Below are 15,095 nucleotides of genomic sequence, written 5' to 3' on the forward strand. Positions count from 1 at the left end.
CATCTGTAGTGCTGTAAATTGAACCAAGTAAATACAGAAGTGGTCATTTAGTACAACATGTGCCTTTTACCATTACCATAATATAGTCATCATCGCATGTTTAAGATCATAATATCATAAGTCTTACTTTTGTTCTTAAGACTCCGTGTCCAATTAAGTGTCCCTTATATAAAAATAGAGGGAGAAATACATTTCTTCACAAAAAAAAATAATATATTGATACCCCATATGTTTTCTGGTATGTGACACACTTTTCTGTTTGATTTGTAACGATTTTTATTTTTTTTTGCTATATTATATTATGTGGAAAGAACCCTTTGATATAAAAGTTAACATTTTTATGTGGAGAAAAAATTAAATATAAAGGGTGTGCAGAACTCTCACTCTTCCTTTTTTAATTCTTGACAATAAGGGCAATTTTGATATTTATATATATATTTAGTTTATACATCTAATTTTTTTTATCTATAACTTCTTACACTATACTCGATCTAGCAAATACCGTCACATAAAATGAGACAAAAAGAGCTAGGAGTATTATTAACCTATAAATGTAAAGAAAAAGAAAGCAACATTAAAATAAAAATGCAAGGAGAGAATCTTTCTTTTTTTCTCTGTTTCCAAATTGTATAATAAGGTAATGGTCCCACAGCCAGAGAAGTTGACCCCACACCACAAGCTCCTTATTATTGCTCAGAACATGAATCTTTTTTTTTAAAAAAAAATTATCTACTAGACATATTATTATAGTTATTAATCTGTCTTGCCTAGCTAGTGGTCCACCCTTGCAAAAACAAATTAAACAATGCCTCAATATGAAAATTTAAAATAATACTCCCTTTGTCCCTAATTATTTGTCAACTTTTGAATTGACACATCTATTAAGAAAACAATGATTGACATAGTGAGTTTACCATTTTACCCTATTAATTATGAAGTGGATGAATTAAAAAACTTAAGATTTTCAAGAAGTTCTACTTTTTTTAAAGTAATTAATTAAGGGTATAATAGGTGGAAAAAAATTGTCCTTTCTTGATTTGTCAAAATGGACAAGTAATTAGAGACAACTAAAAAAAGAAAAGTGACAAATAATTAGGGAATAATATGGTGATAATATAATTCTGGTACGATAACATATGTGCATTTCACTATACACACAATTAATTAATAAACAATTGCGATAAGATGATCAACAAGAAGACCAAAAACAAAACAAAAAAAAAAGAATTACAAGTTTCAGTAAAAATGTTGCTGCACTGGCAATGGCCAATAGTTTGTTTGATCTTCAACATTAGTGAACATGTTGCAAAATCCTTCTTCATGAGTTTGTTCTTCTATTTTAAAATTAGGTGTTTGAAAAACATGATCATGATTAATGTTGTTATGTGGACTGTTTGTTGATGATGTTCTTCCAAGATTTACATCTATTATTGTACTATTATCATCACCACTTCCATTGTTCCAATTTGAACCTTCATTTTCTTTGTTCAGATTAAACAAAATTGGTGTACCTCCTCCTGATTCTCTGTTCCTCACACTCAGTAACTGCAACTGCATCACAAATAAATCAATGCAAAAATATGATAGATTAAAATTTACAACAACATTGGGAATCGTGCACAACAGTAGTCAGGAGGACAAAAAAGGCAACTACTCCTAACACAAGAAAAAAGTCGGTGAGTTGTTGAGGTCCCACCGACTTTCATTAAATGAAAGAGTACTTTCCATTATTACATTTTGATTAATTAAAAGCTTTATTAAATGAAGGTCAAATATGAAAAAAATTATTCATTTATTTTGAATTATTAAAAATTCTCAATAATTCACTTAATATGGATCAAGGGAGTCAGGAACTATACTAGTTTATTGCTGCGGAGTGTGGACTGCCAACGAATCTAATTTTTTTCTTAGTATTATTTCATAAAATTACATGCAATAAAAGGTGTTTATGATTGCATGATATATCTACTAATCCGAAAAATAAAACAAAAACATTATGTTATGTGAGGTGAAATAACACTAATGGTGTAACCATTCTTTATGTTATCAGTTTGTAACTTAAATCCTCATTCATTTAACAGAAGTTTAAGTTATATAAATTGACAAAATACTACAAGTGTAACTAGGTTAGTAATTAGTTTAATAGCGCGATATGGAAAGTTACCAACTATGGTCAAAATAGTTAACTTTTACTGTGAATTCAAACATGAAATCTTTAAATTATACGTACCTCAGAGTGAAGATTCTTGTTTTGAGTCTTGAGTGCATCATTATCAGACTTAAGTTTATCACACTGTCTCTTCAATATTTCATAATCTTTCTCCAATTGTTTAGTCTTACATCTTGCCCTTCTGTTCTGGAACCAAATTGCAATCTGTCTTGGTTTCAACCCTAAAGCCCTAGCCAATTGCATTTTCCTCTCAGGTTCAAGTTTGTTACCAATTTCAAAACTTCTTTCAAGTGCTTTCACTTGTTCCAAATTCAATCTCCTCTTCTTCTCACCAAGCAACTGTGAAGAGCCATCATCATCCGACATGTCAATATCGTCTACTCGCGAATCTTGATGGTCGAATGACATGGCTCTCCTCATTAACACTGATGAAATTCCTGTATCCGCCACGTCCACAATAAATTAATTTGTCGTTCACACATATATATAGTGGCGGATCTAGACTATACTAGACACATTTTCAACTCGTAATTTTAAAAGTGTTATGGGTTCAATGTTTTAAAAAATTAAGGTTGAATACATCAAAGTATAAATTTTGAATCCGCTTATATATACCTAGCTTGGACTAAAATTCCAAAAAATAAAATAATTATGATCTAATAATTTCAAAAGCGTGATGTGCGATGCCCTAAAAAATAAAGGTTGAAACACGATAAATTTTGAATTCGCCTCTAGAAAGTAAAATCATTAGAATTCTCAAAATTTAACATTTGACTATACATAAATATGTAATTAAATAACGCATATATAAAGAGCAAAATTCATTGATTCTAATTAATATCACACGTAAAATGAAATACTTAAAGATAATAGTGGGAGAAATATAGAACCTTGAAATTCTTGATGAGGAGGATAAACACTAGGGAAGGAAGGAGGAAGTTCATTGTCTTCAGGTGCTCCAGGAACAAAACCCATAGTACCTGTACTACTAAAAAGCATGTTATAATATCTACAAGGATAATCTTATACACAAAGTAAACCAAATTAAAGTCATCAACAACTATATATATATATATATATCTTATGTCTTATTCTTTCCTTTTGTTGGTTGAGTTTGGAGGGGGGGGGGGGGGGGGGGGGGGGGGGGGGGGGGGGGGGGGGGGGGGGTGGCTAATGGGGACTTGAGGGGTGTTAATCAGGGCGTATCTAGGAGGGGGCGAGGGTATTTATCCAAACTCCTGACAAAAAATTACACTGTATATATTAGAGTTTTTTAAGTGCATATATATGTATATAAAAAATCCGAATCTCGTGAACACGAGATTAGAAGTTTGACTTAGTGGTTTAGGAAGTTCAAAATTCACCTTAAGTATTATATTTTTATATTACGAATCCAGGTAATGAAAATCCTGAATTCACGACGGACGGACGAGTGTTAATAATAAGTCAAGAGGGCTAATGGAGGAGAGGTTTTGAAGTGGGAACATGGAAGGTGATGAAGGGAACATTAACATGGGGTGGCAAGATGGAAACACTGGAAAGCCAGCGATGTTTTATTAATTATTTTTTTATTAAGAATTAACAACACATAACGTGAAATGTTATTAGATTTATTATCACACAAATATTCTCCTTACTTGCAATGTGATGTCCTTTTATTTTATTCTTCCTATAACTTGTGCTTTAGGTATCTAGATCACAATTCAACCTTTTTTACGTATTTTTAAAAAATTATAATAAGAAGCTACTATGTCAATTATTTAAGATTATAAACTCTTGGGATTGATTAAAGTCACTAAACTTTACCTGTTATATCAGTACTGAAATCATAAAACTAGCTACTTGCTATATCTCATTAGTATATATTATATGATGAGAAAATACAATCATTAAACAGGCTAAAGTTAACGGTAAAATTAGAAAATTTGAAAAAGGTGTTCAAAACTTTAATTTTATATCTTTACAAAGTTATGTTTGATATATATACACAATATTATTATTATTATTATTATTATTATCCATATACACTATTTATAATTTTTCGATAAAAGTGTTCGAGTGACTACCTCATGTGAATGTAGCCACGCCCCTAGCTAGATCGACGTATTTCATTAAGGCAATCGTTACGATGTTCAAGATTAGTAGACTGAACAACGTTATATTGTTCTAATGAGAGAAAATATAATAATTAGTTACCATAATTGAAGTCAACATGAGAATCCAAAGGAAACTAATTAGTGAAATTAAGGTCAGGTTTGGTGTGAAGTAAATGGTTTTTTTCGTAAGTGATGATGTGCTTAATTTTATAGTTAATTAAATGGAAGTAATAATTAGAAGATGATGAATATTATGGTCTGCCGCAAAATCTGAACAAAGCATGTGGCTGGGCCATCTTTATAGACTTATTTCTTCGGTTCAAAATAAGTGGTGATTTTATTATTTTATTTTAATTTAAAATAAGTGATATTTTTGATAATAAAGAAGATATTAATGATATATTTTTTCAATTTTATTCTTTTTTAAATAAAAAAAACTCTCCATTCTGCCCTATTTATTCTATAGGTAAGATTTTTATGAGCATGTTCGGACATGTATATTCGACCCTCTCCCCGATCCATAGCTCTTGGAGCAAAATTCCCTTGTAGAAGGACTCTCATTTCAATTTCACCTCCCTAACCTCTCTTAAAGGGAAGATGGTTGGTTATCTCCGGGAGGAATTCAAATCTAGAGAGATAAAACTCTTTCAAAAAGAAATAAGGTATTAGGCAATCATCTTTTCTATCATCAATTAACTTCTATTCCCACTTTTCGGGATTTACCTCATCAAAAAGTTATTATAGAGTTACATTTTTGGAAGTATTTTTATATTAATTATAGGTAGGTTCTTACCAAATTTGGAGAGTAGTTTTCTAAAATTAGTTGACTTAACTATGATTATGATAATTGTTAATGTAATATTATCTTGATCTTTAAACTTTAAATATGACACATGTCTCTAATCTAGACGTGGACTTGCGAAAAGGAGGGAAGGGTAATGGAGGGGAGTCGGATCCACTTTTTACTTGACACACCTATTAAAAAAAATAATTGACATAACGAGTTTACCATTTCACACCTATTAATTGATAGAAGTCCAAAATCAATTTACTCATTAAAGAAGTTCTACCTTTTTCAAAAATATTAACTCTCTAAATAAATTAAATTAAGGGTAGATAAAAAAAAATTGTCTTTTCTTTTTACATTTTTCTTATATTTTCTATCAATTAAAATTATATCACATAAATTAAACCATAATATAAAAACACATTGAAGTAAAATTTAAATTTAGCCTTTTGTTTTGACATTCCAACTCTACAAATGATTGATTCATTTAAAATAGTATTGATCCACAACCTAGTAAAATTTAGCGTCTTGTCCCTTTTGAGGATAATTTTTCAGTAAATGGTTAATTAATTTCTTAAATAGGTCGAAATCCTATATAATCTGCAATTTAATCGGTTCTTGGTGACTTTAGTACATGCAATGCGTTTTAAAATGATATAAAATTGCTACTTGGAAATTCAAAATCAAATCTTTAATGATCCCTATGATCATGGGTTGTTTCTCACATGGTTTCATAATTTTATATTCTTGATTTTGAACCTTGACATAGTATGTCTTCATGTTTTAAAAAAATTATAATATCAAGTCATTTAAACGATAATTATTAATAATTATTTATAATATATAAGTGGAATTAAAGTTTTTATTTTTTTTTATAATAAATGGAATTAATAATCTAAAAATACATAAATATTCTACTACAACATGTTAAAAGTCTATCTTGATCCATCATTTTTCAATATATACTTGTATTCGATATTGCGATCTGCCTCGAAGAGCGATGCATATAAATAAAAACTTCGACTACTTTACTACCTACTACGTATTAAAAGGCTAACTAGGTTAGGTATAGATGCACAACAATTAGAATTTGAGTACTATACCATTTGAACTGGGATGAATGAATCCCATATGATAAAAATAATGTGTGAATATTCATACCATATTACTAAATGCATCACATATATTTGAACATATATAATAATTAATGTATATTTTCACTAATATTAATTTAATAATTTTTTTTCATCAACAATTTTACTCAAAGTTTTGGCCGCAAGAAGTGGGGATTCCATCTCCAAAGCCAAGTTAAAGTGGCTTACTTGCTATAGCTATTTAATTTATTAATTAAGTGTAGTACTTAATACATTATGGTAAAAATATATCTTTTACGAATTAGGCACTTATTTTATCTTTAATGACATGACTTGTCGAAATCTTTACCATCATTTTATTTAAATGAAAAGACACGTGAAACTCTCATCACCATTCATTTAAAAGACAATTTCGATACTTTTAATATATTCGACTTACTTATCAAAAATCATTCTACTTTATATAAACACCAGCATCTTTTTTGTAGTGCTTGATCAGCTAATGGTGGACTACAACTATCGTTCCTCAAACCAATTGACTTGCCCAAAAGCCACCCCAAATCCCATTTTCTTCTTACATTCAACTCTCTCAGGGTCGTTCGATAAACTATATTACGAAAAATAATGTATGCATTAACTTTTATAGAATGGAGTAAGAAAAAAGAATCGTTTGGTAGGATGTATAATGCATTATTTCGAGACAAAAAAGAATCGTTTGGTAGGATGTATAACGCATTATTTCGAGACGAAGGGAGTATGATTTAACAGAAATAGTTTGTTTCCTTTTTTATCTCTAAAAGTCATTGGCACAAATTCTCCATTTCAAATTCCTCGATTTGTCTACTTATTAATCTCTCGAAATCTTAACCCAATCTTGATTGATCTCTTTCCATCCACTGCTCTAACAACTACTCTATTCTTCTACTCAAATCAATTTCTAGGCTGGACTTTTATTTAACAATGGGTTGCACCAATTCAAAGCCAAAAGTATGCCAAAAATGCAACGCACACTATTATTCTCCAGTGCATCGAAGCTACTCGATGAACAAACGTATTCCTATCGATAAAGAAGACTGTAGCATCCACCTGGTCTCTCTCACTTCCTCAACACTAGGATCTTTGAGACTTGATCCACTGAAACAACATATCAAAGATGATGAATTATTGTTCAAAAAAGATGAAGAGTTGGAAATGGGGCTGATTCAGACAAAGACATGGTCTCAAATGATCAATGAGAAAATCCCAAAAGTGATTCCTAAGACTACAATTACAACTTCTCCTGGTGGTGAACCAGAGAGTGTCAATGTTTGGGAATTGATGGAAGATCTTGAAGATATTAATCTTCTTGCATCTCCTCATCGTGTCTGTAGCTTTTCTTTCGATGTCTTGGACAATCCTTATGATCAGCTTACACCTCGACTGAAATCAAACTGTAGAGTTGCTGATCTTAAATTGGTGCAACAGAATAAAGACAAAGTGATTTTATACTTCACTAGCCTGAGAGGAGTGAGGAAAACGTATGAGGATTGTTGTCATGTTCGGATGATTTTGAAGGGACTAGGTGTTAAGATCGATGAAAGAGATGTATCGATGCATGCAGGGTTTAAGAAGGAATTGAAAGAGTTACTACCAGGGGAAGGATACATGCTGCCAAGGGTATGTCTGGGGAGAAAATACATTGGTGGGGTTGATGAAATATGCAGAATGGACGAAAACGGACAGCTTGAGAAGGTAGTAGAAAGCTGTCAAAGGGTAGAAAATGGAGTTTGTGAGAGCTGTGGAGATGTTAGGTTTGTGCCATGTGAGACATGCTATGGAAGTTGTAAAATATACTATGAAGCAGAGTATGATGAAGAAGATGAGTGTGGTTTCCAACGATGCCCAGATTGCAACGAAAATGGGCTTATACAATGTCCGATTTGTTGTGACTAACATTCATCTGGTTTTATGGTGCTATCTATTTAAAAGGACAAAGATGAGCAAAGTTCAAGCCTAAGCTGATGGGTAGGAGCGGTTCTAAGGCGAGTTTTACAGGTTCAACTGAAGCATTATTTTCAGCTCAAACTATGTATACTTATGCAGAACAATTCTAGGTCCTGAACTTTCTTCTGCTGCTGATAGGCAAAGGCTTCAAGCATCTAAACTAATGCAAATGTCATCTAGCCAACAGATTATCCAACTTTTACTGCATATTCAACACATTAGTAGCAGTAGTATAATAGTAACACTTATCCAACTGTGAAACATGGTTGATAAGATTAGGTTCAAACAAATACTTTTCCAGCATCTGGCATGAAAGTACCAATAGCTTCCCAGTTTTTTCTGGCGCTAGGACTAGCAAGTCTAGGCAAATTCATAGCAGTAGTATGCGTGCGAATGCAGAATGAACGCAAGTTAACTTTGTCAATAACACGTAGATTAATGAATGATAAAATACCAGCTCACTGAAAAGCATGACATGTATGATCAACTTGTAATCCAATCAAGCGTATTACTTACATTGTACTCCCGTGAGTAGAGGAAATCAAATTGATTAAACCACGGTAATGACTGCACAATACCAAACATGTTACCATAAGTATGAATCCTGTTACACCATGTTGCGCACTCTGCTTCAACTAGCTAAAATTGTTCATATTCACATTCATGTCTCCATGGAAAGCTTACACCTTTGGATAATTCCATGTGCCCTATTTACCAATTTGGTTCATTTCTATAGGAGCTGTTTCTTTTTTGACACCATTATTACCCAAGTCAGCAGCGACCTTAGCAGCCCGATTCAGAACATCTGAAACCCAAAAAGCTCCCTTGGAGAAGTAACTACTGCTAACCACAGCGGTTGCAGCAGCTACAGCTGTTTTCCCTGTATAAGATGCAGCGGACATGGTAAGCTCAGAAAGATGGTACTTCTCGTCCACGCATTTAACAGTCTCCATGCCAGACCAAATTTTATCAGTAATCCCAACTCTCTTGCTGAGATCTGCCACCTTTGCTGCTGCAGTGGATGACACATGATAAGACTCATCAAAAGCTTTGGCTTTGGTTAGCGCATCCTTACTTAGTTGATATCCCTTCACTATCATGGTTTCAACTACCTGCTGTGCCATGGTCACAGCTTCCCCAGGAGTTGAAACAAACTGATTTGTATGGACCTGCTAATTTACAGAAAGTTTTCAAAATGACATCAGGGAAGCTAAGCAACAACATACCCAGTGACCATTGACCAGTGTAATCCCACAAGTGGGGTCTGGGGAGGGTGGTGTGTACACAGACCTTACCCCTACCTTGTAAAGGTAGAGAGGTTGTTTCCGGAAGACCCTCGGCTCAAGTAAAGCATCAGGGAAGCTAAGGATAAAAATAAAACTGGAAAACAGCGGAATAAAAAAGAAAGAAAAAAGTGAGTTGTTTGAAGAATTAATTTGTTCTTACATCTCCACCAACATACCTCAGTCAATAGGTCTTATAACTTTCTGAATGAACTTTCCCCAAATTAACTAACAAGAGTCGAACTGAATTTTAGGGAACTCAATTGTGATAATGTACAAATACTTTTATCAAGGAAAGAATAACGAAAGGAAAAGAAGAATAGTAAAATAAGCTATTTAATTACATATCCTCAGCTCTAGAGCTCACCAAAGAAAGAAAATCATGATAAGCTCAGTTCTCAAATTGGATACTATTAGCCGTGCAAACTATCCCTTAAGAGCTAATTAATCTCAAAAGCGGAGCTGCCACTGAGATCATACTCCTATTAATTTACCGATGAATGATATAACATTTTTATTTTCATTTACCCTCATAGACAGGCAGTAAGAGAATTGATTGTCCAGACAAATAAGGCAAAACTTTAACTGAAAAGGAGATCAAATGGGAAAAGCCTACCGCAGAGCTTCTTCCATTCTCCACCTTATCTATATAGTTATTCCAAGGATCGTCTTCATCTACATGGGCTTCCAAGCGAGATATACGAACACATTGATCTAGTATAGTGGATCCCTGAATCAAGGCTAAAAGGTTAAGAATTTTTTTATAGGTGCATGAAACATAAAATTAGCTGTATGAATTTATTGAATGCAGTACTAGCACCACCTAAGGAATAAATCTAGCATTTCACCCAATGCACATACTATGTCCAACTAAAAACAGAGAGAACAAGGAAAATGAAGAAAAAGAGCACAATGACGAGAAATCTAGATAGGGAATTAAAAAGAGCACAATGACGAGAAAACTAGATAGGGAATTAAAACATTAATTTTTTATTATCGTGGTGTTCAGGCCAGCTACATGCACCTTGCCTAATTCATCGGATACCTGCCACCTCCCATGAATTAAAACGTTAGTTTCAAATATAAAAGCAGAAAACTGGTATATACAACTCAAGCACAAGTACCAAGACGTCTCTACATGTAGATAGTGAATAGAAAAATGATATATCAAAAAGATTAGTTTGCAGATTCCCATGGCCTAGAATCAAAGATCTACTACATCTATGGTTGGTGGGTACACAAATAACTAGCAGCTTTGTTCAAAATAGTTATATTTTACCTAATTACCTTTTTCAAAAATTCAAAATATACATATTTACATGGTGAAAATACAAGATAGATCATATTAACTCGTTGCAACCATAGAAACCTAAAGGTATGTCAAGTAGTCAAATGTATTTGGAATTTAAGCATCCTTTTGTGCTATCACTCAGAATTGTTTTGTCTCTAGGTTAAACTAAACCAAATAGAATGACACATAGGTAGTGGGAATATAGTTTACCACCAAAGCTCATCTCACATAGCATCGATTGCTCTTATAGAGTTTCTTTTCTCCTAAAAAGGAATAAAAGTAAATGAGGGTCAAGGTTATAGAAACCTTGTAGGTAGTAATGTACTGAATGATATTGGATTTAAATACAGTGTATCGTGTCAGAGATAAAATTGATCACATTATTAAGAGAGATATTAGGTTTAAAGAATTGGCACAACAGATGGAGTCCACATTACATTTGTTGCGGATATAAATATATATTTAATAAGAACATGTCCAAATAGGATAGCACATCAGAGCTCTTTAAAAGGACCTTCTAGGTGGTTGCACAAAGGCTGTTAATTTGTGTTCAGCTAGAAATCGAAAGGCTCGAACATTTATAAGTGAAAAGAACGAGACAACAATCTTAATTAAAAGTTCAAAACACTACGAAGAAAATTCATGACTAAGGAATGTAGATATAAATATAATATTTTTCATTGATGCTTCTAAAGCTTGAGTCTAGAAAGTTACTGCAAGCACCTATTTTGGTAGATAATTGACTACTCTCTCCCTGGTTAAACAAAGAAATTATAAGCTTCAATAAGCATTAAACAAGCCAATAAAAAAATCTTTTGGATGTTCATCATGGTGATGATGAGTATAAACTTGACTCAGTAGCATATAGATATGCAGCATTGACTATGTAACGCCATTCACCTTGGAGGTTCTTTCTGCTAAGTAGAACTAACATAAAAGTGGAGTAAAGCAGAAACTTACGCTGAGTAAAATAGCAGTTTCCAGTGCATAACTATCCTTGAACGTAACATAGGCTATAGAAGCATATTCACTCAATCTGCATTCGATAAAGGCAACACTTGAAATCAGGAAGGGTTAAGAACATCCATCTTTTCTCACACAGCTTAATATCATTGAACTCTCTCCATCTGCTACTTTTTTAAAAGTTTAAACATCGTTTTTGACGAAGAAAGTTGGGAATGCCCTATAGTGAGTTTCAGGACATTGAGATGATATGCTTCACTACTCACAATGGGTTGTCAACAGCAAACGTTATCGGATCCTAACCTTGTTCTCTCTACACAAACATCTCAGAAATTATAGTAACACATAAGCTCTTGTTGACATTTCATAATGCTTTGAAGAAGTCACATGGAAAAGAGTGGCAATACACGTCTTATTTGACATATTTCATAAGGCAGAATTGCAATAGGACATGCAAACAGAATACTATTGATTAAGCATGTATATCAACTATTTCATCTTAGATAGACAAATTTTGGGAACAATCGCCAAGCATAAATTTACAACACCGACAATAATCAGCTCGAAATGACAACTATGCTGTAGCAGAATTTGCAGGTAAATTCAAATAAATGAAAAGCTACCTGATGATCTCTACTTGTTCAATTTCACCACAGTGAGAGAAAAACTCATCGACATCCTTCTCTGTAGCTTTGGTAGAAAGACTCGTGACTTCTGCTGTGTAATGACCCAAATACATGGATAGAGACACGGTTCAAGTCCCAAGTAAAGGTGGCTTAACCTGATTAAATCAAGAAGAATAAATCATTCAAATTTCATAAGAGCTAAAATATAAAAGTTAACTTAAATTCATTGATTTATCATCATGTCAATACTTCTCAATCCATGGCTTGTCGAGGCCACTTTTAAGGGAAAGAACATTGAAAAAATTAAACAGATTCAATCTTTAAGATCCTTGTATAGACATGAAATAATGTATGATCAAGATATTCATTTCCAAAACTCCTTTATATCAGAAATATTATTCTTATCAAGTTAAATAAAGACAAACATATGCTTTAGGATGTAACATCTGCAATTATCTTGAAATAGAAGAGCAAAAAAAGATACCTTATGAAGATCAATGATATTTTTTGTAAGAAGCACACACAAATAGCAATTATCTTAATCAGGATAAATAAAGATAAACATATGCTTTAGGATGTAACATCTGCAATTATCTTGAAATAGAAGAACAAAAGAAGATTTTGTATAAAGATCAATGATATTTTCTATAGCACAGCTCCCAGATTAAAAAAGGGTGTTCCAATAACTTTATCAGCTCAACATTGCTAAGTGCATTCTGGCTATTGAAATAGGAAATATAGTAATTTAATCACTCAGATAAAGCCAGTAAGCCAATATTCTTCATAAGATCTCATCACAAATTTCAGTTAGCTCTCCAAATAGTATAATAGAACACTTTAAACTAAAGACTAGTAAGAGATCTTCATAGCCTGTCGTTATATATATCCGTAATATTCATTTCTCTCTATTCAAGCCCATTTCATTTTTAAATATGTTTTTAAATAATCATAGTGTCTAAGCCAAATTGTACACACCTCAACTAATTCCACGAAAGATGTGTCACCTCCCACCAATAATAATAACTCTATACACCAATGCTACAACATACGGAAGAAATCACCTAGTGTTTTAGTGTCTCTAGTGAGAAGGCTACAACAGATAGAAAAAATCAGCTAGTGTTATACTGTCTCTAGTGAGATTTGAATCCGAAACCTCATAATTCATTCTCAACTCACTTCATTGACCACTACATATGAAAGAAATCACCTAGTGTTACACTGTCTCTAGTGAGATTTGAATCCGAAACCTCATAATTCATTCTCAACTCATGTCATTGACCACTACATATGAAAGAAATCACCTAGTGTTACACTGTCTCTAGTGAGATTTGAATCCGAAACCTCATAATTCATTCTCAACTCACGTCATTGACCACTACATATGAAAGAAATCACCTAGTATTATACTGTCTCTAGTGAGATTTGAATCTGAAACCTCATAGTTCATTCTCAACTCACTTCATTGACCACTGTATCACACTTCATATTATCACTGCAATACTCAAATATATTGACTTTGAAGAATAATTAGGGGCTCCATGAGATCTTCAGAATCTCATACTTGCAAGAATCTACAGTGATTTTTTAAAAAAGTTACCAGATTTGTGTATACATACATATTAGGTTAAAGTGAAGAAATTTCGGCACCAATAAAACCTTAGGATAATTGAATTTACAGATACATCTAAGTTCAATAAACAAACAGATAATCATATATTAAAAAGGAAATTTAGGCATCAAAAAGGTTTACAAATTAAAATCGCACCTGATAATTAATGATGATCAGATGGTCAAACCGGAACAGAGCACTCAGCCGCGGATGAGAAAGACAGAGAAATTGTAAACAGACAATTCTATTTTTACTAGAGGTATTTTATAACAAGGGCAATTTGGTAAACATAATAAAGTGTTCACTCGAGGTCGTTTGGTACAAAGATTAATAATACAAAAATTAGTAATACAAAATTAATAGTGCAGGGTTTATTTTTATCAAGTTTTTGGTACATTGTTTCCCACCTCATCTTGTAGTTGGATTAAAACTCTATAAAAAACTTATTTCGAATGATACTCTTGAATTTTTATGTAATTAGGTCAAGATAAATAATTGTCGGACAATATTATTTTTTATTTCCTTCTAACTAGCTATGAAAAGAACAATTTTGTTGTCATGTTTGCTAGTTTTTCACTTTAATTATTTGAGGATAAATAATTGTCATTTAATAAAGAAAAAATGGTCAAAAATGTACTTAAACTATGAGAAAGTACCAAAAATGTCTTTTGTTTATAGTTTGGTTAAAAAATGTCTTTGGTGTCAATACTTTGGTTCAAAAATATCCTTACAGTTAATACGTTGGTCCAGGAATGCCCCTATAGTTACTAAATGGGTCAAAAATGTCATTTTCCGAACACATATATTATTATTTTTCTTTTTAAACACATCTTCTTCCTAATTAAAATACTATTAAAGAACCATGTTCTTGTTTTCTTTCTTTTATAATCACTTTAACAAATAAAAATGTAAGAAATATTTTTTTTCTTTTTAATCTCATTTCATCAATTAAAATAGAATAATTTCATGTACCCTTTTGATAGATAATATATGTCATTTATATAAGATCATAGTATATCCATCATTAATTTATATTTATATAACAATAAAAAATAATTATAATAAAATTAGAAATATTTTCATTTTTTATTTTATTTTTTGAATTGAAGTAAGATACATTTGCTAATTTAAAAAATATTATTAGAAAAAAAAAATTGTTAAAAAGAAAATAAATAATATGTTTATTTGAAAAA

General features: G+C 32.1%; 3 protein-coding genes across 6 annotated transcripts; 1 reads left to right on the forward strand and 2 right to left on the reverse strand.

The window, feature by feature from the left end:
- Positions 1-1,223: 1,223 nt before the first annotated feature.
- Positions 1,224-3,220, reverse strand: LOC125848598 (homeobox-leucine zipper protein HAT7-like). Of its 2 annotated transcripts, none has more exons than XM_049528485.1 (3): positions 3,061-3,220; positions 2,231-2,607; positions 1,224-1,545 (listed from the first exon to the last, which is right to left on the reverse strand). In XM_049528485.1, the coding sequence occupies exons 1-3, from the start codon at positions 3,167-3,169 to the stop codon at positions 1,237-1,239; spliced, it is 795 nt and encodes a 264-aa protein (XP_049384442.1). In that variant the 5' UTR covers positions 3,170-3,220; the 3' UTR covers positions 1,224-1,236. The 2 variants fall into 2 exon arrangements, with proteins under 2 accessions (XP_049384442.1, XP_049384441.1); XM_049528484.1 differs by having other exon boundaries at positions 1,224-1,551.
- A 3,712-nt stretch (positions 3,221-6,932) lies between these two features.
- Positions 6,933-8,239, forward strand: LOC125848880 (uncharacterized protein At5g39865). Its single transcript, XM_049528827.1, has one exon. It carries the CDS (start codon positions 7,108-7,110, stop codon positions 8,077-8,079), a length of 972 nt encoding a protein of 323 aa, XP_049384784.1. The 5' UTR covers positions 6,933-7,107; the 3' UTR covers positions 8,080-8,239.
- A 351-nt stretch (positions 8,240-8,590) lies between these two features.
- On the reverse strand, positions 8,591-14,157 carry LOC125848881 (binding partner of ACD11 1-like). 3 transcript variants are annotated; one of them, XM_049528829.1, is made up of 5 exons: positions 14,059-14,157; positions 12,291-12,448; positions 11,665-11,740; positions 10,030-10,143; positions 8,591-9,302 (listed from the first exon to the last, which is right to left on the reverse strand). In XM_049528829.1, the coding sequence occupies exons 2-5, from the start codon at positions 12,404-12,406 to the stop codon at positions 8,838-8,840; spliced, it is 771 nt and encodes a 256-aa protein (XP_049384786.1). In that variant the 5' UTR covers positions 12,407-12,448; positions 14,059-14,157; the 3' UTR covers positions 8,591-8,837. The 3 variants fall into 3 exon arrangements, with proteins under 3 accessions (XP_049384786.1, XP_049384785.1, XP_049384787.1); XM_049528828.1 differs by having other exon boundaries at positions 12,291-12,452; positions 14,067-14,116; XM_049528830.1 differs by having other exon boundaries at positions 8,591-9,299; positions 14,059-14,105.
- Between the last annotated feature and the right edge of the window lie 938 nt (positions 14,158-15,095).

This window comes from Solanum stenotomum, chromosome 12 (assembly GCF_019186545.1).
Source record: "Solanum stenotomum isolate F172 chromosome 12, ASM1918654v1, whole genome shotgun sequence".
Lineage (NCBI taxonomy): Eukaryota > Viridiplantae > Streptophyta > Magnoliopsida > Solanales > Solanaceae > Solanum > Solanum stenotomum.